This window comes from Taudactylus pleione, unplaced genomic scaffold (genome assembly GCF_031769625.1).
Source record: "Taudactylus pleione unplaced genomic scaffold, aTauple2 ptg000740l, whole genome shotgun sequence".
NCBI classification, from domain to species: Eukaryota; Metazoa; Chordata; class Amphibia; order Anura; family Myobatrachidae; genus Taudactylus; species Taudactylus pleione.
This window is the reverse complement of record NW_028285142.1, coordinates 64,839-91,011: the sequence shown is the minus strand read 5'-3', so window position 1 is coordinate 91,011 and position 26,173 is coordinate 64,839. Positions and strand designations below refer to the sequence as shown.

Sequence of the window (26,173 nt, the reverse complement as noted above, 5' to 3'; positions counted from 1 at the left end):
CTGACATCCTCTGCCTGCTGCAGCTTCCCACGTGCACCCAGACAGCGCGAGGACTACACCACCGCGCACCGCAGCCCACACAGCCCAGAACACACACAGTCCCACGCGCCACAACACACACAGTCCCACGCGCCACAACACACACAGTCCCACGCGCCACAACACACACAGTCCCACGCGCCACAACACACACAGTCCCACGCGCCACAACACACACAGTCCCACGCGCCACAACACACACAGACCCACGCGCCACAACACACACAGACCCACGCGCCACAACACACACAGTCCCACGCGCCACAACACACACAGTCCCACGCGCCACAACACACACAGTCCCACGCGCCACAACACACACAGTCCCACAAGGCACACACACACAGTCCCACAAGGCACACACACACACACAGTCCCACAAGGCACACACACACAGTCCCACAAGGCACACACACACACACAGTCCCACAAGGCACACACACACACACAGTCCCACAAGGCACAACACACACAGTCCCACAAGCCACGCGGCACACAGTCCGACGCGCCACAACACACACAGTCCCACAAGGCACAACACACACAGTCCCACAAGGCACAACACACACAGTCCCACAAGGCACAACACACACAGTCCCACAAGGCACAACACACACAGTCCCACAAGGCACAACACACACAGTTCCACACGCCACGCGGCACAGTCCCACACGCCACGCGGCACAGTCCCACACGCCACGCGGCACAGTCCCACACGCCACGCGGCACACACACACAGCGCCACGCGGCACACACACACAGTCCCACGCGGCACACACACACAGTCCCACGCGGCAGGCACACACACAGTCCCACGCGGCAGGCACACACACAGTCCCACGCGGCAGGCACACACACAGTCCCACGCGGCAGGCACACACACAGTCCCACGCGGCAGGCACACACACACACAGTCCCACGCGGCACGCACACACACACACAGTCCCACGCGGCACGCACACACACAGTCCCACGCGGCACACACACACACAGTCCCACGCGGCACACACACACACAGTCCCACGCGGCACACACAGTCCCACGCGGCACACACACACAGTCCCACGCGGCACACACACACAGTCCCACGCGGCACACACACACAGTCCCACGCGGTAGGCACACACACAGTCCCACGCGGTAGGCACACACACAGTCCCACGCGGCACGCACACACACAGTCCCACGCGGCACACACACAGTCCCACGCGGCACACACACACAGTCCCACGCGGCACACACACACACAGTCCCACGCGGCACACACACACACAGTCCCACGCGGCACACACACACACACACAGTCCCACGCGGCACACACACACACACAGTCCCACGCGGCACACACACACACACAGTCCCACGCGGCACACACACACACACAGTCCCACGCGGCACACACACACACACAGTCCCACGCGGCACACACACACACACAGTCCCACGCGGCACACACACACACACAGTCCCACGCGGCACACACACACACACACAGTCCCACGCGGCACACACACACAAAGTCCCATGCGGCACACACACACACAGTCCCACGCGGCACACACACACACAGTCCCACGCGGCACACACACACAGTCCCACGCGGCACACACACACAGTCCCACGCGGCACACACACACAGTCCCACGCGGCACACACACACAGTCCCACGCGGCACACACACACACACAGTCCCACGCGACACACACACACACAGTCCCACGCGCCACAAGGCACACACACAGTCCCACGCGCCACAAGGCACACACACAGTCCCACAAAGCACACACACACACACAGTCCCACAAAGCACACACACACACACAGTCCCATGGCGCACACACACACACAGTCCCACGCGCCACAAGGCACACACACACAGTCCCACGCGTCACAAGGTGCACACACAGTCCCACGCGCCACAAGGCACACACACACACAGTCCCACGCGACACAAGGCACACACACACAGTCCCACGCGCCACAAGGCGCACACACACAGTCCCACGCGCCACAAGGCGCACACACACACAGTCCCACGCGCCACAAGGCACACACACACACAGTCCCACGCGCCACAAGGCACACACACACAGTCCCACGCGCCACAAGGCACACACACACACAGACAGTCCCACGCGCCACAAGAAACACACACAGACAGTCCCACGCGCCACAAGGCACACACACACAGTCCCACACGCCACAAGGCACACACACACAGTCCCAAACGCCACACAAACACAGTCCCACACAAACACAGTCCCACACGCCACACAAACACAGTCCCACACGCCACACAAACAGTCCCACACGCCACACAAACACAGTCCCACACGCCACACAAACACAGTCCCACACGCCACAAGGCACACACACAGTCCCACACGCCACAAGGCACACACTGTCCCTCACGCAGCACACAGTCCAACACACCATAAGGCACACACCACCCCACACGCCGCAACACACAGTCCCACGCACCACAATGTACACACTGTCCCTCACGCCGCAACACAGTCCCACACGCTGCGGCGCAACACATACAGTCCCACACGCAGCATCGCACACACACGTCCCTTAATCACACAGTAGAATGCGCTGCACTTTGTAAGGCATGAATTTTTATGTATCTTTTCAAATAAATTAATACAATTAACAGTCTTCATTCAAATCCAAATGTAATCCCGATAATAGATATAATTGCATTTAGGTACAAGACACAGGTAATACTCATTTTGCATTAAACTTCTACTGAATGCTGCATGGACAATCTCACAGTAAGCAGTACCAGGATAACAGCGATTACTGTCATTACACTCAATGCGGACAAAGCGAACGGACACCGGAACAATACAATAAAAAAGTGCATACAATAAATACATGCAACATTTCAACATAAGTAACCAAACACGGAAACACCCGTCCAGTCCACGCGGTTGGTCATTTGTAGCCGGAGACATTTACACATAGAAGCAGTTTTATATGTTACCAGTCTCCTCCGACATAAAAGCAGGGAGTAATAACTACATGCACAATAGGAAGAATACCGGCCACTGATGGCGACAGCACTTTGTCAGGAGACACACGCTATTACTGGACGTCAGTGATGCACACGCCAAAAATAAAGCTATTTCCACAGTATTGTCTTACTGGGGCTCAATATATTTATATACACATCTGCTGAACACTACGCATCTCACAAATATAGCAGCACCGGTTCCTTGCTATCAGAACCCGCCACTCGCGTTGCCAAGACAGCCAGGAGACAGCGTTAAAATTCAGAAGCATCGCAGCACCATTAACCCCTGAGCAGCTGGAATAACTGAATGCAATGCAGACATTTTAGGTGACAATTAATGAACATGGCTAAAAAAAAACCCACCAAAATGTGTCCACGATGATCACATAATGTTTGACGACCTTTGTTACAGGCGAATATAAATCAGGATGTGAAGCAGGCCAGATTAGGTGACGATGCCAGCATCATTGTTATATACCAGTACAGGCATTGCATAAACTGGGCATACATTCCCCACTGGCTCCAGTAAACTTGCTCTGTACTCAGAAATCCCCTTTACCATGATTTTATTTGGAAAAACACAATAGCGGAGGGATGAGGCTTATTCAGCACTGACCAGGAGAAAGCGAGAATCTCTTACTAATGTTCCTATTGTCTGACAAAGCAAGAGGCCCATATAATGCTCCTGCAGGGATAGACTGGCCTGATGCATCATATGGAGACCTGCATTGCGTATACCTACAGCCCGGCCGTACTACATGTGTGTGGGAGAGGGAGGGGAGTCTGTGATCGGCAGGAGCCCAGGACCCCACACATGGAAGAACAGCACAAGGAATTGCGCTAAGTGAAATATAATAACTACTCAAACTATTGGCACAGAATGGGCCCAGATCACCTGGTCGTGTAACAATCATCATCATAGGGAATTATATGTATGAGATACAAGGATATAGAATAATTCCCACCTAGGGGCTGAGCTGTGTGATCTGCCTGGGAATTACAGAGCTGCCAGCATGGAGGTGACCCCAGGCGTTGGGTAGGGGGTATGGGGGGTGCTGGCAGCTGATCTCAGTAGTATCAGGGTGTAATAGTGTAACATGGGCACCAGCAGGGTGAGGTGACCCCAGGCATTGGGTAGGGGGCATGACGGGGGTGCTGGCAGCTGATCTCAGTAGCATCGGGGTGTAATAGTGTACCATGGGCACCAGCAGGGTGAGGTGACCCCAGGTATTGGGTAGGGGGCATGACGGGGGTGCTGGCAGCTGATCTCAGTAGCATCGGGGTGTAATAGTGTACCATGGGCAACAGCAGGGTGAGGTGACCCCAGGCATTGGGTAGGGGGTATGGGCGGTGCTGGCAGCTGATCTCAGTAGCATCGGGGTGTAATAGTGTAACACGGGCACCAGCAGGGTGAGGTGACCCCAGGCATTGGGTAGGGGGTATGGGGGGTGCTGGCAGCTGATCTCAGTAGCATCAGGGTGTAATAGTGTAACACGGGCACCAGCAGGGTGAGGTGACCCCAGGCATTGGGTAGGGGGTATGGGGGGTGCTGGAAGCTGATCTCAGTAGCATCAGGGTGTAATAGTGTAACACGGGCACCAGCAGGGTGAGGTGACCCCAGGCATTGGGTAGGGGGTATGGGGGGTGCTGGAAGCTGATCTCAGTAGCATCAGGGTGTAATAGTGTAACATGGGCACCAGCAGGGTGAGGTGACCCCAGGCATTGGGTAGGGGGTATGGGGGGTGCTGGCAGCTGATCTCAGTAGCATCGGGGTGTAATAGTGTAACATGGGCACCAGCAGGGTAAGGTGACCCCAGGCATTGGGTAGGGGGTATGGGGGGTGCTGGCAGCTGATCTCAGTAGTATCGGGGTGTAATAGTGTAACATGGGCACCAGCAGGGTGAGGTGACCCCAGGCATTGGGTAGGGGGTATGGGGGGTGCTGGCAGCTGATCTCAGTAGTATCAGGGTGTAATAGTGTAACATGGGCACCAGCAGGGTGAGGTGACCCCAGGCATTGGGTAGGGGGCATGACGGGGGTGCTGGCAGCTGATCTCAGTAGTATCAGGGTGTAATAGTGTAACATGGGCACCAGCAGGGTAATACCCCCGCCCGGTTATAACGCAACGCCCACCACAGGACACACCCTGAGCGCCCCGTGTACCCCTCCTCACCTCGGGCGGCCCATGCCCCGCACACTAGCCCGGTGACGAGCAGCAGGCAGGCCGGGGAGCACCGCCACATCCCCGGCATCATCTCCGCCCTCCCTTGGTCCTTGTGATGGGAGCGGCCAGATGTGGGAGGGCTGTCAGGCGCCGGTGCGAGCTCCTCGGTGCGGCGGTCCCGGTACCCGGTGTAGAGGTAAGATGGCGGATGCTGCTGTCTCTGTGTCTGCGGGCACCGCGGATACTAACCCCGCCCCTCGCCGCGTCACCACAGCAGCCTGCACCGTCACCACGCCTACTCCTGCCCTTTTCCCATAGGAGTGACTGTGCCCCGCCCAGTGTGGGCTGCTCCCCTAGCACATTCCAACCACGCCCCCTGCCTTAGGGGATGATTATTATGTGATGGGACAGGACCAGGATACCCTACAGGAGGGAGATGGGGCAGGGTACCCTACAGGAGGGAGATGGGGCAGGGTACCCTACAGGAGGGAGATGGGGCAGGGTACCCTACAGGAGGGAGATGGGGCAGGGTACCCTACAGGAGGGAGATGGGGCAGGGTACCCTACAGGAGAGAGATGGGGCAGGGTACCCTACAGGAGGGAGATGGGGCAGGGTACCCTACAGGAGAGAGATGGGGCAGGGTACCCTACAGGAGGGAGATGGGGCAGGGTACCCTACAGGAGGGAGATGGGGCAGGGTACCCTACAGGAGGGAGATGGGGCAGGGTACCCTACAGGAGGGAGATGGGACAGGGTACCCTACAGGAGGGAGATGGGGCAGGGTTACCCTACAGGAGGGAGATGGGGCAGGTTACCCTACAGGAGGGAGATGGGGCAGGGTACCCTACAGGAGGGAGATGGGGCAGGGTACCCTACAGGAGGGAGATGGGGCAGGGTACCCTACAGGAGGGAGATGGGGCAGGGTACCCTACAGGAGGGAGATGGGGCAGGGTACCCTACAGGAGAGAGATGGGGCAGGGTACCCTACAGGAGGGAGATGGGGCAGGGTACCCTACAGGAGAGAGATGGGGCAGGGTACCCTACAGGAGGGAGATGGGACAGGGTACCCTACAGGAGGGAGATGGGGCAGGGTACCCTACAGGAGGGAGATGGGGCAGGTTACCCTACAGGAGGGAGATGGGGCAGGGTACCCTACAGGAGGGAGATGGGGCAGGGTACCCTACAGGAGGGAGATGGGGCAGGGGTACCCTACAGGAGAGAGATGGGGCAGGGTACCCTACAGGAGGGAGATGGGGCAGGGTACCCTACAGGAGAGAGATGGGGCAGGGTACCCTACAGGAAGGAGATGGGGCAGGGTACCCTACAGGAGGGAGATGGGGCAGGGTACCCTACAGGAGGGAGATGGGGCAGGGTACCCTACAGGAGGAGATGGGGCAGGGTACCCTACAGGAGGGAGATGGGCAGGGTACCCTACAGGAGGGAGATGGGGCAGGGTACCCTACAGGAGGGAGATGGGGCAGGGTACCCTACAGGAGAGAGATGGGGCAGGGTACCCTACAGGAGGGAGATGGGGCAGGGTACCCTACAGGAGAGAGATGGGGCAGGGTACCCTACAGGAGGGAGATGGGGCAGGGTACCCTACAGGAGGGAGATGGGGCAGGGTACCCTACAGGAGGGAGATGGGGCAGGGTACCCTACAGGAGGGAGATGGGACAGGGTACCCTACAGGAGGGAGATGGGGCAGGTTACCCTACAGGAGGGAGATGGGGCAGGTTACCCTACAGGAGGGAGATGGGGCAGGGTACCCTACAGGAGGGAGATGGGGCAGGGTACCCTACAGGAGGGAGATGGGGCAGGGTACCCTACAGGAGGGAGATGGGGCAGGGTACCCTACAGGAGGGAGATGGGGCAGGGTACCCTACAGGAGAGAGATGGGGCAGGGTACCCTACAGGAGGGAGATGGGGCAGGGTACCCTACAGGAGAGAGATGGGGCAGGGTACCCTACAGGAGGGAGATGGGACAGGGTACCCTACAGGAGGGAGATGGGGCAGGGTACCCTACAGGAGGGAGATGGGGCAGGTTACCCTACAGGAGGGAGATGGGGCAGGGTACCCTACAGGAGGGAGATGGGGCAGGGTACCCTACAGGAGGGAGATGGGGGCAGGGTACCCTACAGGAGAGAGATGGGGCAGGGTACCCTACAGGAGGGAGATGGGGCAGGGTACCCTACAGGAGAGAGATGGGGCAGGGTACCCTACAGGAAGGAGATGGGGCAGGGTACCCTACAGGAGGGAGATGGGGCAGGGTACCCTACAGGAGGGAGATGGGGCAGGGTACCCTACAGGAGGGAGATGGGGCAGGGTACCCTACAGGAGGGAGATGGGGCAGGGTACCCTACAGGAGGGAGATGGGGCAGGGTACCCTACAGGAGGGAGATGGGGCAGGGTACCCTACAGGAGGGAGATGGGGCAGGGTACCCTACAGGAGGGAGATGGGGCAGGGTACCCTACAGGAGAGAGTGGGGCAGGGTACCCTACAGGAGGGAGATGGGGCAGGGTACCCTACAGGAGGGAGATGGGGCAGGGTACCCTACAGGAGGGAGATGGGGCAGGGTACCCTACAGGAGGGAGATGGGACAGGGTACCCTACAGGAGGAGATGGGGCAGGTACCCTACAGGAGAGGAGATGGGGCAGGGTACCCTACAGGAGGGAGATGGGGCAGGGTACCCTACAGGAGGGAGATGGGGCAGGGTACCCTACAGGAGAGAGATGGGGCAGGGTACCCTACAGGAGGGAGATGGGGCAGGGTACCCTACAGGAGGGAGATGGGGCAGGGTACCCTACAGGAGGGAGATGGGGCAGGGTACCCTACAGGAGGGAGATGGGGCAGGGTACCCTACAGGAGGGAGATGGGGCAGGGTACCCTACAGGAGGGAGATGGGGCAGGTTACCCTACAGGAGGGAGATGGGGCAGGGTACCCTACAGGAGGGAGATGGGGCAGGGTACCCTACAGGAGGGAGATGGGGCAGGGTACCCTACAGGAGGGAGATGGGGCAGGGTACCCTACAGGAGGGAGATGGGGCAGGGTACCCTACAGGAGAGAGATGGGGCAGGGTACCCTACAGGAGGGAGATGGGGCAGGGTACCCTACAGCAGGGAGATGGGGCAGGTACCCTACAGGAGGGAGATGGGGCAGGGTACCCTACAGGAGGGAGATGGGGCAGGGTACCCTACAGGAGGGAGATGGGGCAGGGTACCCTACAGGAGGGAGATGGGGCAGGGTACCCTACAGGAGAGAGATGGGGCAGGGTACCCTACAGGAGGGAGATGGGGCAGGGTACCCTACAGGAGAGAGATGGGGCAGGGTACCCTACAGGAGGGAGATGGGGCAGGGTACCCTACAGGAGGGAGATGGGGCAGGGTACCCTACAGGAGGGAGATGGGACAGGGTACCCTACAGGAGGGAGATGGGGCAGGGTACCCTACAGGAGGGAGATGGGGCAGGTTACCCTACAGGAGGGAGATGGGCAGGGTACCCTACAGGAGGGAGATGGGGCAGGGTACCCTACAGGAGGGAGATGGGGCAGGGTACCCTACAGGAGGGAGATGGGGCAGGGTACCCTACAGGAGGGAGATGGGGCAGGGTACCCTACAGGAGAGAGATGGGGCAGGGTACCCTACAGGAGGGAGATGGGGCAGGGTACCCTACAGGAGAGAGATGGGGCAGGGTACCCTACAGGAGGGAGATGGGACAGGGTACCCTACAGGAGGGAGATGGGGCAGGGTACCCTACAGGAGGGAGATGGGGCAGGTTACCCTACAGGAGGGAGATGGGGCAGGGTACCCTACAGGAGGGAGATGGGCAGGGTACCCTACAGGAGGGAGATGGGGCAGGGTACCCTACAGGAGGGAGATGGGGCAGGGTACCCTACAGGAGGGAGATGGGGCAGGGTACCCTACAGGAGAGAGATGGGGCAGGGTACCCTACAGGAAGGAGATGGGGGCAGGCTACCCTACAGGAGGGAGATGGGGCAGGGTACCCTACAGGAGGGAGATGGGGCAGGGTACCCTACAGGAGGGAGATGGGGCAGGGTACCCTACAGGAGGGAGATGGGGCAGGGTACCCTACAGGAGGGAGATGGGGCAGGGTACCCTACAGGAGAGAGATGGGGCAGGGTACCCTACAGGAGGGAGATGGGGCAGGGTACCCTACAGGAGAGAGATGGGGCAGAGTACCCTACAGGAGGGAGATGGGGCAGGGTACCCTACAGGAGGGAGATGGGGCAGGGTACCCTACAGGAGGGAGATGGGGCAGGGTACCCTACAGGAGGGAGATGGGACAGGGTACCCTACAGGAGGGAGATGGGGCAGGGTACCCTACAGGAGGGAGATGGGGCAGGTTACCCTACAGGAGGGAGATGGGGCAGGGTACCCTACAGGAGGGAGATGGGGCAGGGTACCCTACAGGAGGGAGATGGGGCAGGGTACCCTACAGGAGGGAGATGGGGCAGGGTACCCTACAGGAGGGAGATGGGGCAGGGTACCCTACAGGAGAGAGATGGGCAGGGTACCCTACAGGAGGGAGATGGGGCAGGGTACCCTACAGGAGAGAGATGGGGCAGGGTACCCTACAGGAGGGAGATGGGACAGGGTACCCTACAGGAGGGAGATGGGGCAGGGTACCCTACAGGAGGGAGATGGGGCAGGTTACCCTACAGGAGGGAGATGGGGCAGGGTACCCTACAGGAGGGAGATGGGGCAGGGTACCCTACAGGAGGGAGATGGGGCAGGGTACCCTACAGGAGAGAGATGGGGCAGGGTACCCTACAGGAGGGAGATGGGGCAGGGTACCCTACAGGAGAGAGATGGGGCAGGGTACCCTACAGGAAGGAGATGGGGCAGGCTACCCTACAGGAGGGAGATGGGGCAGGGTACCCTACAGGAGGGAGATGGGGCAGGGTACCCTACAGGAGGGAGATGGGGCAGGGTACCCTACAGGAGGGAGATGGGGCAGGGTACCCTACAGGAGGGAGATGGGGGCAGGGTACCCTACAGGAGAGAGATGGGGCAGGGTACCCTACAGGAGGGAGATGGGGCAGGGTACCCTACAGGAGAGAGATGGGGCAGGGTACCCTACAGGAGGGAGATGGGGCAGGGTACCCTACAGGAGGGAGATGGGGCAGGGTACCCTACAGGAGGGAGATGGGACAGGGTACCCTACAGGAGGGAGATGGGGCAGGGTACCCTACAGGAGGGAGATGGGGCAGGTTACCCTACAGGAGGGAGATGGGGCAGGGTACCCTACAGGAGGGAGATGGGGCAGGGTACCCTACAGGAGGGAGATGGGGCAGGGTACCCTACAGGAGAGAGATGGGGCAGGGTACCCTACAGGAGGGAGATGGGGCAGGGTACCTACAGGAGAGAGATGGGGCAGGGTACCCTACAGGAAGGAGATGGGGCAGGCTACCCTACAGGAGGGAGATGGGGCAGGGTACCCTACAGGAGGGAGATGGGGCAGGGTACCCTACAGGAGAGAGATGGGGCAGGGTACCCTACAGGAGAGAGATGGGGCAGGGTACCCTACAGGAGGGAGATGGGGCAGGGGTACCCTACAGGAGAGAGATGGGGCAGGGTACCCTACAGGAAGGAGATGGGGCAGGCTACCCTACAGGAAGGAGATGGGGCAGGGTACCCTACAGGAGGGAGATGGGGCAGGGTACCCTACAGGAGGGAGATGGGGCAGGGTACCCTACAGGAGAGGAGATGGGGCAGGGTACCCTACAGGAGGAGATGGGGCAGGGTACCCTACAGGAGAGAGATGGGGCAGGGTACCCTACAGGAGGGAGATGGGGCAGGGTACCCTAACAGGAGAGAGATGGGGCAGGGTACCCTACAGGAGGGAGATGGGGCAGGGTACCCTACAGGAGGAGATGGGGCAGGGTACCCTACAGGAGGGAGATGGGGCAGGGTACCCTACAGGAGGGAGATGGGACAGGGTACCCTACAGGAGGGAGATGGGGCAGGGTACCCTACAGGAGGGAGATGGGGCAGGTTACCCTACAGGAGGGAGATGGGGCAGGGTACCCTACAGGAGGGAGATGGGGCAGGGTACCCTACAGGAGGAGATGGGACAGGGTACCCTACAGGAGAGAGATGGGGCAGGGTACCCTACAGGAGGGAGATGGGGCAGGGTACCCTACAGGAGAGAGATGGGGCAGGGTACCCTACAGGAAGGAGATGGGCAGGGTACCCTACAGGAGGGAGATGGGGCAGGGTACCCTACAGGAGGGAGATGGGGCAGGGTACCCTACAGGAGGGAGATGGGGCAGGGTACCCTACAGGGAGGGAGATGGGGCAGGGTACCCTACAGGAGGGAGATGGGGCAGGGTACCCTACAGGAGAGAGATGGGGCAGGGTACCCTACAGGAGGGAGATGGGGCAGGGTACCCTACAGGAGAGAGATGGGGCAGGGTACCCTTACAGGAGGGAGATGGGGCAGGGTACCCTACAGGAGGGAGATGGGGGCAGGGTACCCTACAGGAGGGAGATGGGGCAGGGTACCCTACAGGAGGGAGATGGGGCAGGGGTACCCTACAGGAGGGAGATGGGGCAGGGTACCCTACAGGAGGGAGATGGGACAGGGTACCCTACAGGAGGGAGATGGGGCAGGGTACCCTACAGGAGGGAGATGGGGCAGGGTACCCTACAGGAGGGAGATGGGGCAGGGTACCCTACAGGAGGGAGATGGGGCAGGGTACCCTACAGGAGGGAGATGGGGCAGGGTACCCTACAGGAGAGAGATGGGGCAGGGTACCCTACAGGAGGGAGATGGGGCAGGGTACCCTACAGGAGAGAGATGGGGCAGGGTACCCTACAGGAGGGAGATGGGACAGGGTACCCTACAGGAGGGAGATGGGGCAGGGTACCCTACAGGAGGGAGATGGGGCAGGTTACCCTACAGGAGGGAGATGGGGCAGGGTACCCTACAGGAGGGAGATGGGGCAGGGTACCCTACAGGAGAGAGATGGGGCAGGGTACCCTACAGGAGGGAGATGGGGCAGGGTACCCTACAGGAGAGAGATGGGGCAGGGTACCCTACAGGAAGGAGATGGGGCAGGCTACCCTACAGGAGGGAGATGGGGCAGGGTACCCTACAGGAGGGAGATGGGGCAGGGTACCCTACAGGAGGGAGATGGGGCAGGGTACCCTACAGGAGGGAGATGGGGCAGGGTACCCTACAGGAGGGAGATGGGGCAGGGTACCCTACAGGAGAGAGATGGGGCAGGGTACCCTACAGGAGGGAGATGGGGCAGGGTACCCTACAGGAGAGAGATGGGGCAGGGTACCCTACAGGAGGGAGATGGGGCAGGGTACCCTACAGGAGGGAGATGGGGCAGGGTACCCTACAGGAGGGAGATGGGGCAGGGTACCCTACAGGAGGGAGATGGGACAGGGTACCCTACAGGAGGGAGATGGGGCAGGGTACCCTACAGGAGGGAGATGGGGCAGGTTACCCTACAGGAGGGAGATGGGGCAGGGTACCCTACAGGAGGGAGATGGGGCAGGGTACCCTACAGGAGAGAGATGGGGCAGGGTACCCTACAGGAGAGAGATGAGGCAGGTTACCCTATGGGAGGGGAGCGAGATGAAGCAAGTTACACTACGGGAGGGAAGGGAGATGAGGCAGGTTACCCTATGGGAGGGAAGAGAGATGGGGCAGGTTACCCTATTGGGGAAGGAGATGGGGCAGGTTACCCTATGGGAGAGGAAGAGAGATGGGCAGGTTACTCTATGGGGGAAGGGAGATGAGGCAGTTTACCCTATGGGAGGGAAGAGAGATGAGGCAAGTTACCCTATGGGAGGGGAGAGAGATGGGGCAGGTTACCCTATGGGAGGGAAGGGAGATGAGGCAAGTTTCCCTATGGGAGGGAAGGTAGATGGGGCAGGTTACCCTATGGGAGGGAAGAGAGATGGGACAGGTTATCCTATGCGAAGGAAGGGAGATGGGGCAGGTTACCCTATGAGAGGGCAGGTAGATGGGGCAGGTTACCCTATGGGAGGGAAGGGAGATGGGGCAGGTTACCCTATGAGAGGGCAGGTAGATGGGGCAGGTTACCCTATTGGAGGGAAGGGAGATGGGCATGTTACCCTATGGGTGGGAAGAAAGATGGGCAGGTTACCATATGAGAGGGAAGGGAGATGAGGCAGGTTACCCTATGGGAGGGAAGAGAGATGGGGCAGATTACCCTATGGAGGAAGAGAGATGGGGCAGGTTACTGTATGGCTAAGAAAGGAGATTTGGCAGGTTACCCTATGGGGGGAAGGGATATGGGGCAGGTTACCCTATGGGAGGGAAGGGAGATGGGCATGTTACCCTATGGGAGGGAAGGGAGATGAGGCAAGTTACCCTATTGGGGAAGGGAGATGAGGCAGGTTACCCTATGAGAGGGAAGGGAGATGAGGCAGGTTACCCTATGGGAGGGAAGAGAGATGGGGAAGGTTACCCTATGGGGGAAGGGAGATGGGGCAGGTTACCCTATGGGAGAAGGGAGATGGGGCAGGTTACCCTATGGGAGGGAAGAGAGATGGGGCAGGTTACCCTATGGGGGAAGGGAGATGGGGCAGGTTACTCTATGCAGGAAGAGAGATGGGGCAGGTTACTCTATGGGAAAGAAGGGAGATGGGGCAGGTTACCCTATGCGAGGGAAGGGAGATGGGGCAGGTTACCCTATGGGAGGGAAGGGAGATGGGGCAGGTTACCTTATGGGAGGGAAGGGAGATGGGGCAGGTTACTCTATGGGAAAGAAGGGAGATGGGGCAGGTTACCCTATGAGAGGGAAGAGTGATGGTGCAGGTTACCCTATGGAAGAAGAGAGATGGGGCAGGTTACCCTATGAGAGGGAAGAGAGATGGGGCAGGTTACCCTATGAGAGGGCAGGTAGATGGGGCAGGTTACCCTATTGGAGGGAAGGGAGATGGGAATGTTACCCTATGGGTGGGAAGAAAGATGGGGCAGGTTACCATATGAGAGGGAAGGGAGATGAGGCAGGTTACCCTATGGGAGGGAAGAGAGATGGGGCAGATTACCCTATGGAGGAAGAGAGATGGGGCAGGTTACTGTATGGCTAAGAAAGGAGATTTGGCAGGTTACCCTATGGGGGGAAGGGATATGGGGCAGGTTACCCTATGGGAGGGAAGGGAGATGGGCATGTTACCCTATGGGAGGGAAGGGAGATGAGGCAAGTTACCCTATTGGGGAAGGGAGATGAGGCAGGTTACCCTATGAGAGGGAAGGGAGATGAGGCAGGTTACCCTATGGGAGGGAAGAGAGATGGGGCAGGTTACCCTATGGGGGAAGGGAGATGGGGCAGGTTACCCTATGGGAGGGAAGAGAGATGGGGCAGGTTACCCTATGGGGGAAGGGAGATGGGGCAGGTTACTCTATGCAGGAAGAGAGATGGGGCAGGTTACTCTATGGGAAAGAAGGGAGATGGGGCAGGTTACCCTATGCGAGGGAAGGGAGATGGGGCAGGTTACCCTATGGGAGGGAAGGGAGATGGGGCAGGTTACCTTATGGGAGGGAAGGGAGATGAGGCAGGTTACCCTATGGGAGGGAAGAGAGATGAAGCAAGTTACACTACGGGAGGGAAGGGAGATGAGGCAGGTTACCCTATGGGAGGGAAGAGAGATGGGGCAGGTTACCCTATTGGGGAAGGAGATGGGGCAGGTTACCCTATGGGAGAGGAAGAGAGATGGGCAGGTTACTCTATGGGGGAAGGGAGATGAGGCAGTTTACCCTATGGGAGGGAAGAGAGATGAGGCAAGTTACCCTATGGAGGAAGAGAGATGGGGCAGGTTACCCTATGAGAGGGAAGAGAGATGGGGCAGGTTACCCTATGGGAGGGAAGGTAGATGGGGCAGGTTACCCTATGGGAAGGAAGGGAGATGGGACAGGTTATCCTATGAGAGGGAGGGTAGATGGTGCAGGTTACCATATGGGAAGGAAGGGAGATGGGACAGGTGACCCTATGGGAGAGAAGAGAGATGGGACAGGTTACTCTATGAGAGGGAAAGTAGATGGGGCAGGTTACTCTATGAGAGGGAAGGGAGATGGGACAGGTGACCCTATGGGAGGGAAGAGAGATGGGACAGGTTACTCTATGAGAGGGAAGGTAGATGGGGCATGTTACCCTATGAGAGGGAAGAGAGATGAGGCAGGTTACCCTATGAGAGGGAAGGTAGATGGGGCAGGTTACCCTATGAGAGGGAAGGGAGATGAGGCAGGTTACCCTATGAGAGGGAAGGTAGATGGGGCATGTTACCCTATGAGAGGGAAGGGAGATGAGGCAGGTTACCCTATGGGATTGAAGGTAGATGGTGCAGGTTACCCTATGGGAAGGAAGGGAGATGGGACAGGTGACCCTATGGGAGGGAAGAGAGATGGGACAGGTTACTCTATGAGAGGGAAGGTAGATGGGGCATGTTACCCTATGAGAGGGAAGAGAGATGAGGCAGGTACACTGTGTAATGTAAGTGAAACATTCATCCAACAAATGGATGCTCACCATGTGGTGTAGAGAATTGCGCTGTGCGTAAAATTGCACCGAAACCCGCTGGTGGTCGGGGTTTGCAACGTTGTCTCCAGGAATTCCAGCTGTTGTAGTCCTCGATGGGTCTATGGAATACAATGGGAGAAAAACATTGTGTTCCCTGTTGTATAGGATGGACCCACCAGATAAGGATTCATTACACTTTGACAGAGGCATGTTCGATTTGGACATTAATTTGGAACCCTTGGGTGTCTTTATTATGAGTTGTAGGGATACCCTCTCAATTGTAGGAAGAAAATTGCATAGTGAGAATGCTATACAGTACTCCCCTGTTAATAAATATTGTATCAATCTGTAGAAAATTTAATTTTTTATCATATGCAATTAAGTTTTATTTCATGTAAGAAAACTTTGAATTTCTTGCCAAATAGGGAAGTTAACACCAAAGATAAAAAAATATAGATAATAAAAAACTAACTCTAATAATAATTGTAAAAATATTAAATTGTCGAGATAAATAGAAATAAAATAAACTCACAATTTTGCACCTAAATTTACTTTGGTCTCTAGGTTATGCTGGATACACACTGGCGACATATCGGCCGTTCAGTTGACGCGACGCGACCCCCAGTCAACGGGACCCGTGACCAGAAGCAATGATGGTTGGTCAGTGTATATGAACAATCATCATCTGCAGATATATCTTCCCAGTGGTCTCTTTATATGAGCCCATCGCCATGATTCTGCGGTTAGTATTTGAAGCGGTTCAGAAGTTGAGACAGGGCCATTTCATTCTGATGGGCAACTTTAGCCTAGTCCTAATCCCAAATGATAGAAATCTCCTGCCCCTTCCTGAGACTCTAATGCAGCTTCCTCCATGTCCTTATGAAAGGTGATAGCTGAGTATGACCTGAAGCCACTTAATCTGTGACAGATGCTCTCACCTCCTATAACGCCCACTAACCCTCCTCAGGACATTTTTGATCCATGTTCGGGTGTGCCCTTGCAGCTGTTCTTGGTGGAACAGGCTCCTTTCTCCCCCAGACAATGGGGCCTATTCATCAACACTAAAGTAACGACTTTAAGGACATCTTCCTTAATTACCTTTTTTAGTATTCATGAAGACACTTAACACAGACGATATCATTGATATCATTATATATATCAATGATATCTCCTGGATAAGTCAGTCTGTGTTACTTTCCACACTCCCCATACATTAGTACATTATTATGGGGATATTAGTACATTAGTATGGGGATATGGAAATTATGCTGTTCACCAAAATATGTATGTTCGGAATTTGATGGAGTTACTATTCGCCACTGTGAGGTGGCGTATAGCACGTGACACTTACCTGTGTCAGCATGGGCAGCTCCTCCTCCACTCCCTCCGGCACTCCCTGGTCTCTCCTCTGGCTCCGGTGGCTGTTCTGACACGTGTTCTCCCGGCAGAACACAGTAAAGTTTAGAAAAAAATAAACATTTTTTTTTTCTATACTTTACTGTGTTCTGCCGGGAGAACACGTGTCACACCAGCAGACGGATCCTGAGGTGGCTGCAGCGGGCAGGTAAGTTGGGGACGGGGTGGAGGGGGGTTGGGGGAGACACACAGAATTACCGCAGCTGTAGGCAGTGCTGCGCATGCGTTGCTTTACAGATGTAACGGTGCATGCGCAGCACTGATTCCAGCTGCGGTAAGGTAGTGTAAATAAGGAAAACTATCTATTTCCTGAAAAGCTGTCATCGCAAAAATGACACGGTCACTAAAGCCGGCATGTGTCATTATATTACCTCTTACAGAGAAGTTACTCGGTGTATTGCTGTATCTGTAGTAAGTTAGGCTGTACCTGTGCCCCGCACAGCAGGTATAATAGCACTGAGAGCAGCGGTGGTACAGTCACTAATGCCGGCATGTGTCATTATATTGCCTCTTACAGAGAAGTTACTGAGTGTATTGCTGTATCTGTAGTAAGTTAGGCTGTACCTGTGCCCCGCACAGCAGGTATAGTAGCACTGAGAGCAGCGGTGGTACAGTCACTAATGCCGGCATGTGTCATTATATTACCTCTTACAGAGAAGTTACTGGGTGTATTGCTGTATCTGTAGTAAGTTAGGCTGTACCTGTGCCGCGCACAGCAGGTATAATAGCACTGAGAGCAGTGGTGGTACAGTCACTAATGCCGGCATGTGTCATTATATTACCTCTTACAGAGAAGTTACTGAGTGTATTGCTGTATCTGTAGTAAGTTAGGCTGTACCTGTGCCCCGCACAGCAGGTATGATAGCACTGAGAGCAGCGGTGGTACAGTCACTAATGCCGGCATGTGTCATTATATTACCTCTTACAGAGAAGTTACTGGGTGTATTGCTGTATCTGTAGTGAGTTAGGCTGTACCTGTGCCCCGCACAGCAGGTATAGTAGCACTGAGAGCAGCGGTGGTACAGTCACTAATGCCGGCATGTGTCAATATATTACCTCTTACAGAGAAGTTACTGAGTGTATTGCTGTATTTGTAGTAAGTTAGGCTGTACCTGTGCCCCGCACAGCAGGTATAGTAGCACTGAGAGCAGCGGTGGTACAGTCACTAATGCCGGCATGTGTCAATATATTACCTCTTACAGAGAAGTTACTGAGTGTATTGCTGTATCTGTAGTAAGTTAGGCTGTACCTGTGCCCCGCACAGCAGGTATAATAGCACTGAGAGCAGTGGTGGTACAGTCACTAATGCCGGCATGTGTCATTATATTACCTCTTACAGAGAAGTTACTGAGTGTATTGCTGTATCTGTAGTAAGTTAGGCTGTACCTGTGCCCCGCACAGCAGGTATAATAGCACTGAGAGCAGCGGTGGTACTATCAATAATGGCGGCATGTGTTATTATATTACGTCTTACAGAGAAGTTACTGAGTGTATTGCTGTATCTGTAGCAAGTTAGGCTGTACCTGTGCCCCGCACAGCAGGTATAATAGCACTGAGAGCAGCGGTGGTACAGTCACTAATGCCGGCATGTGTCATTATATTACCTCTTACAGAGAAGTTACTGAGTGTATTGCTGTATCTGTAGTAAGTTAGGCTGTACCTGTGCCCCGCACAGCAGGTATAGTAGCACTGAGAGCAGCGGTGGTACAGTCACTAATGCCGTCATGTGTCATTATATTACCTCTTACAGAGAAGTTGCTGAGTGTATTGCTGTATCTGTGGTAAGATAGGCTGTACCTGTGCCCCGCACAGCAGGTATAATAGCACTGAGAGCAGCGGTGGTACAGTCACTAATGCCGGCATGTGTCATTATATTGCCTCTTACAGAGAAGTTACTGAGTGTATTGCTGTATCTGTAGTAAGTTAGGCTGTACCTGTGCCCCGCACAGCAGGTATAATAGCACTGAGAGCAGCGGTGGTACAGTCACTAATGCCGGCATGTGTCATATTTCCTCTTACAGAGAAGTTGCTGAGTGTATTGCTGTATCTGTAGTAAGTTAGGCTGTACCTGTGCCCCGCACAGCAGGTATAATAGCACTGAGAGCAGCGGTGGTACAGTCACTAATGCCGGCATGTGTCATTATATTACCTCTTACAGAGAAGTTGCTGAGTGTATTGCTGTATCTGTAGTAAGTTAGGCTGTACCTGTGCCCCGCACAGCAGGTATAATAGCACTGAGAGCAGCGGTGGTACAGTCACTAATGCCGGCATGTGTCAATATATTACCTCTTACAGAGAAGTTACTGAGTGTATTGCTGTATCTGTAGTAAGTTAGGCTGTACCTGTGCCCCGCACAGCAGGTATAGTAGAACTGAGAGTAGCGGTGGTACGGTCACTAATGCCGGCACGTGTCATTATATTACCTCTTACAGAGAAGGTACTGAGGGCCTGATTCAGAGTCGCTCGTAAGCGGACGCTCGTTCGCATACGTATGGGTTTTAGTACGCATGCGCGAACCAGTCAGTGCAGTCGAAAATCGTGTGCTCGCAAAATAGCGAATGCCTACTAATTTGAGTGACAGAATGAGGCGTTTGTGGGTGGTAACAGGGGAATGTGCTTGAAAACGGGGAGTGGAGATCCGAACGCAGGCGTGCCAAAAGGTCAAAACGGGCGTTTTAAGGGTGTGCATAATTAACAAAGCAGCGTCTTCGACCACGTCACTTGGTTGTCTTTTAGCCTGAACTGCTCGCATGATTGCGGTAGGAAAATTCAACCACAAGCACTGCGAGCAGTTCGTACGCCTTTCGATGTACTCGATTAATCAAATAAATAGCGGAGATGACGTAGGATGCGAGCGGCCAGGGGGCGTTTTTTCCTAAATAGTGAGCGCATTTTTTGTTCGCTCGTTCAGACATAGAGGCGTCAACAGACCGCAAAGAGCGAAAGCTTAATTTAAATAGCCAGCCCCTTTTTATGAACGAGCGTCCGCAAATAGCATCCGTGTCTGAATCAGGCCCTGAGTGTATTGCTGTATCTGTAGTAAGTTAGGCTGTACCTGTGCCCCGCACAGCAGGTATAGTAGCACTGAGAGCAGCGGTGGTACAGTCACTAAAGCCGGCATGTGTCATTATATTACCTCTTACAGAGAAGTTGCTGAGTGTATTGCTGTTATCTGTAGTAAGTTAGGCTGTACCTGTGCCCCGCACAGCAGGTATAATAGGACAGAGAGCAGCAGTGGTACAGTCACTAATGCCGGCACGTGTCATTATATTACCTCTTACATAGAAGTTGCTAATTGTATTGCTGTATCTGTAGTAAGTTAGGCTGTACCTGTGCCCCGCACAGCAGGTATAGTAGCACTGAGAGCAGCGGTGGTACAGTCACTAATGCCGGCATGTGTCATTATATTACCTCTTACAGAGAAGTTACTGAGTGTATTGCTGTATCTGTAGTAAGTTAGTCTGTACCTGTGCCCCGCACAGCAGGTATAGTAGCACTGAGAGTAGCGGTGGTACAGTCACTAATGCCGGCACGTGTCATATTACCTCTTACAAAGAAGTTACTGAGTGTATTGCTGTATCTGTAGTAAGTTAGGCTGTACCTGTGCCCCGCACAGCAGGTATAGTAGCACTGAGAGCAGCGGTGGTACAGTCACTAATGCCGTCATGTGTCATTATATTACCTCTTACAGAGAAGTTGCTGAGTGTATTGCTGTATCTGTGGTAAGATAGGCTGTACCTGTGCCCGCACAGCAGGTATAATAGCACTGAGAGCAGCGGTGGTACAGTCACTAATGCCGGCATGTGTCATTATATTGCCTCTTACAGAGAAGTTACTGAGTGTATTGCTGTATCTGTAGTAAGTTAGGCTGTACCTGTGCCCCGCACAGCAGGTATAATAGCACTGAGAGCAGCGGTGGTACAGTCACTAATGCCGGCATGTGTCATATTTCCTCTTACAGAGAAGTTGCTGAGTGTATTGCTGTATCTGTAGTAAGTTAGGCTGTACCTGTGCCCCGCACAGCAGGTATAATAGCACTGAGAGCAGCGGTGGTACAGTCACTAATGCCGGCATGTGTCATTATATTACCTCTTACAGAGAAGTTGCTGAGTGTATTGCTGTATCTGTAGTAAGTTAGGCTGTACCTGTGCCCCGCACAGCAGGTATAATAGCACTGAGAGCAGCGGTGGTACAGTCACTAATGCCGGCATGTGTCAATATATTACCTCTTACAGAGAAGTTACTGAGTGTATTGCTGTATCTGTAGTAAGTTAGGCTGTACCTGTGCCCCGCACAGCAGGTATAGTAGAACTGAGAGTAGCGGTGGTACGGTCACTAATGCCGGCACGTGTCATTATATTACCTCTTACAGAGAAGGTACTGAGGGCCTGATTCAGAGTCGCTCGTAAGCGGACGCTCGTTCGCATACGTATGGGTTTTAGTACGCATGCGCGAACCAGTCAGTGCAGTCGAAAATCGTGTGCTCGCAAAATAGCGAATGCCTACTAATTTGAGTGACAGAATGAGGCGTTTGTGGGTGGTAACAGGGGAATGTGCTTGAAAACGGGGAGTGGAGATCCGAACGCAGGCGTGCCAAAAGGTCAAAACGGGCGTTTTAAGGGTGTGCATAATTAACAAAGCAGCGTCTTCGACCACGTCACTTGGTTGTCTTTTAGCCTGAACTGCTCGCATGATTGCGGTAGGAAAATTCAACCACAAGCACTGCGAGCAGTTCGTACGCCTTTCGATGTACTCGATTAATCAAATAAATAGCGGAGATGACGTAGGATGCGAGCGGCCAGGGGGCGTTTTTTCCTAAATAGTGAGCGCATTTTTTGTTCGCTCGTTCAGACATAGAGGCGTCAACAGACCGCAAAGAGCGAAAGCTTAATTTAAATAGCCAGCCCCTTTTTATGAACGAGCGTCCGCAAATAGCATCCGTGTCTGAATCAGGCCCTGAGTGTATTGCTGTATCTGTAGTAAGTTAGGCTGTACCTGTGCCCCGCACAGCAGGTATAGTAGCACTGAGAGCAGCGGTGGTACAGTCACTAAAGCCGGCATGTGTCATTATATTACCTCTTACAGAGAAGTTGCTGAGTGTATTGCTGTTATCTGTAGTAAGTTAGGCTGTACCTGTGCCTCGCACAGCAGGTATAATAGCACTGAGAGCAGCGGTGGTACAGTCACTAATGCCGGCATGTGTCATTATATTACCTCTTACAGAGAAGTTACTGAGTGTATTGCTGTATCTGTAGTAAGTTAGGCTCTACCTGTGCCCCGCACAGCAGGTATAATAGGACAGAGAGCAGCAGTGGTACAGTCACTAATGCCGGCACGTGTCATTATATTACCTCTTACATAGAAGTTGCTAATTGTATTGCTGTATCTGTAGTAAGTTAGGCTGTACCTGTGCCCCGCACAGCAGGTATAGTAGCACTGAGAGCAGCGGTGGTACAGTCACTAATGCCGGCATGTGTCATTATATTACCTCTTACAGAGAAGTTACTGAGTGTATTGCTGTATCTGTAGTAAGTTAGTCTGTACCTGTGCCCCGCACAGCAGGTATAGTAGCACTGAGAGCAGCGGTGGTACAGTCACTAATGCCGGCACGTGTCATATTACCTCTTACAAAGAAGTTACTGAGTGTATTGCTGTATCTGTAGTAAGTTAGGCTGTACCTGTGCCCCGCACAGCAGGTATAGTAGCACTGAGAGCAGCGGTGGTACAGTCACTAAAGCCGGCATGTGTCATTATATTACCTCTTACAGAGAAGTTGCTGAGTGTATTGCTGTTATCTGTAGTAAGTTAGGCTGTACCTGTGCCTCGCACAGCAGGTATAATAGCACTGAGAGCAGCGGTGGTACAGTCACTAATGCCGGCATGTGTCATTATATTACCTCTTACAGAGAAGTTACTGAGTGTATTGCTGTATCTGTAGTAAGTTAGGCTCTACCTGTGCCCCGCACAGCAGGTATAATAGGACAGAGAGCAGCGGTGGTACAGTCACTAATGCCGGCACGTGTCATTATATTACCTCTTACATAGAAGTTGCTAATTGTATTGCTGTATCTGTAGTAAGTTAGGCTGTACCTGTGCCCCGCACAGCAGGTATAGTAGCACTGAGAGCAGCGGTGGTACAGTCACTTATGCCGGCATGTGTCATTATATTACCTCTTACAGAGAAGTTACTGAGTGTATTGCTGTATCTGTAGTAAGTTAGTCTGTACCTGTGCCCCGCACAGCAGGTATAGTAGCACTGAGAGCAGCGGTGGTACAGTCACTAATGCCGGCACGTGTCATATTACCTCTTACAGAGAAGATACTGAGTGTATTGCTGTATCTGTAGTAAGATAGGCTGTACCTGTGCCCCGCACAGCAGGTATAGTAGCACTGAGAGCAGCGGTGGTACAGTCACTAAAGCCGGCATGTGTCATTATATTACCTCTTACAGAGAAGGTACTGAGTGTATTGCTGTTATCTGTAGTAAATTAGGCTGTACATGTGCCCCGCACAGCAGGTATAATAGCACTGAGAGCAGCGGTGGTACAGTCACTAATGCCGGCATGTGTCATTGTATTACCTCTTACAGAGAAGTTATTGGGTGTATTGCTGTATCTGTAGTAAGTTAGGCTGTACCTGTGCCCCGCACAGCAGGTATATACGGTCACTAAAGCCGACATGTGTTATTATATTACCTCTTACAGAGAAGGTACTGAGTGTATTGCTGTATCTGTAGTAAGTTAGGCTGTACCTGTGCCCCACACAGCAGGTATAATAGCACATAGAGCAGCGGTGGTACTATCACTAATGCCGGCATGTGTCATTTTATTACCTCTTACAGAGAAGTTGCTGAGTGTATTGCTGTATCTGTAGTAAGTTAGGCTGTACCTGTGCCTCGCACAGCAGCTATAATAGCACTGAGAGCAGCGGTGGTACAGTCACTAATGCCGGCATGTGTCATTGTATTACCTCTTACAGAGAAGTTACTGAGTGTATTGCTGTATCTGTAGTAAGTTAGGCTGTACCTGTGCCCCGCACAGCAGGTATAATAGCACTGAGAGCAGCGGTGGTACAGTCACTAATGCCAGCATGTGTCATTATATTACCTCTTACAGAGAAGTTACTGAGTGTATTGCTGTATCTGTAGTAAGTTAGGCTGTACCTGTGCCCCGCACAGCAGGTATAGTAGCACTGAGAGCAGCGGTGGTACTATCACTAATGGCGGCATGTGTCATTATATTACCTCTTACAGAGAAGTTACTGAGTGTATTGCTGTATCTGTAGTAAGTTAGGCTGTACCTGTGCCCCGCACAGCAGGTACAGTAGCACTGAGAGCAGCGGTGGTACAGTCACTAAAGCCAGCATGTGTTATTATATTACCTCTTACAGAGACGGTACTGAGTGTATTGCTGTATCTGTAGTAAGTTAGGCTGTACCTGTGCCCCACACAGCAGGTATAATAGCACATAGAGCAGCGGTGGTACTATCACTAATACCTGCATGTGTCATTATATTACCTCTTACAGAGAAGTTACTGAGTGTATTGCTGTATCTGTAGTAAGTTAGGCTGTACCTGTGCCCCGCACAGCAGGTATAATAGCACTGAGAGCAGCGGTGGTAAAGTCACTAATGCCGGCATGTGTCATTATATTACCTCTTACAGAGAAGTTACTGAGTGTATTGCTGTATCTGTAGTAAGTTAGGCTGTACCTGTGCCCCGCACAGCAGGTATAATAGCACTGAGAGCAGCGGTGGTACAGTCACTAATGCCAGCATGTGTCATTATATTACCTCTTACAGAGAAGTTACTGAGTGTATTGCTGTATCTGTAGTAAGTTAGGCTGTACCTGTGTCCCGCACAGCAGGTATAATAGCACTGAGAGCAGCGGTGGTATAGTCACTAATGCCGGCATGTGTCATTATATTACCTCTTACAGAGAAGTTACTGAGTGTATTGCTTTATCTGTAGTAAGTTAGGCTGTACCTGTGCCCCGCACAGCAGGTATAGTAGCACTGAGAGCAGCGGTGGTACAGTCACTAATGGCGGCATGTGTCATTATATTACCTCTTACAGAGATGTTCCTGAGTGTATTGCTGTATCTGTAGTAAGTTAGGCTGTACCTGTGCCCCGCACAGCAGGTACAGTAGCACTGAGAGCAGCGGTGGTACAGTCACTAAAGCCAGCATGTGTTATTATATTACCTCTTACAGAGACGGTACTGAGTGTATTGCTGTATCTGTAGTAAGTTAGGCTGTACCTGTGCCCCACACAGCAGGTATAATAGCACATAGAGCAGCGGTGGTACTATCACTAATACCTGCATGTGTCATTATATTACCTCTTACAGAGAAGTTACTGAGTGTATTGCTGTATCTGTAGTAAGTTAGGCTGTACCTGTGCCCCGCACAGCAGGTATAATAGCACTGAGAGCAGCGGTGGTAAAGTCACTAATGCCGGCATGTGTCATTATATTACCTCTTACAGAGAAGTTACTGAGTGTATTGCTGTATCTGTAGTAAGTTAGGCTGTACCTGTGCCCCGCACAGCAGGTATAATAGCACTGAGAGCAGCGGTGGTACAGTCACTAATGCCAGCATGTGTCATTATATTACCTCTTACAGAGAAGTTACTGAGTGTATTGCTGTATCTGTAGTAAGTTAGGCTGTACCTGTGTCCCGCACAGCAGGTATAATAGCACTGAGAGCAGCGGTGGTATAGTCACTAATGCCGGCATGTGTCATTATATTACCTCTTACAGAGAAGTTACTGAGTGTATTGCTTTATCTGTAGTAAGTTAGGCTGTACCTGTGCCCCGCACAGCAGGAATAGTAGCACTGAGAGCAGCGGTGGTACAGTCACTAATGCCGGCATGTGTCATTATATTACCTCTTACAGAGAAGTTGCTGAGTGTATTGCTGTATCTGTAGTAAGTTAGGCTGTACCTGTGCCCCGCACAGCAGGTATAGTAGCACTGAGAGCAGCGGTGGTACAGTCACTAATGCCGGCATGTGTCAT

At 53.9% G+C, this 26,173-nt stretch overlaps 1 protein-coding gene across 1 annotated transcript in view; it reads right to left on the bottom strand.

The window, feature by feature from the left end:
- CLSTN1 (calsyntenin 1) overlaps nt 1-5,512 on the bottom strand; it is a 168,032-nt gene extending 162,520 nt beyond the window's left edge. Inside the window, exon 1 of the mRNA XM_088457161.1 lies at nt 5,232-5,512. Coding sequence (XP_088313287.1) covers nt 5,232-5,313 — 82 coding nt within the window. The 5' untranslated portion in view covers nt 5,314-5,512. The remainder of the gene's footprint in view (nt 1-5,231) is intronic.
- Nucleotides 5,513-26,173: the final 20,661 nt, after the last annotated feature.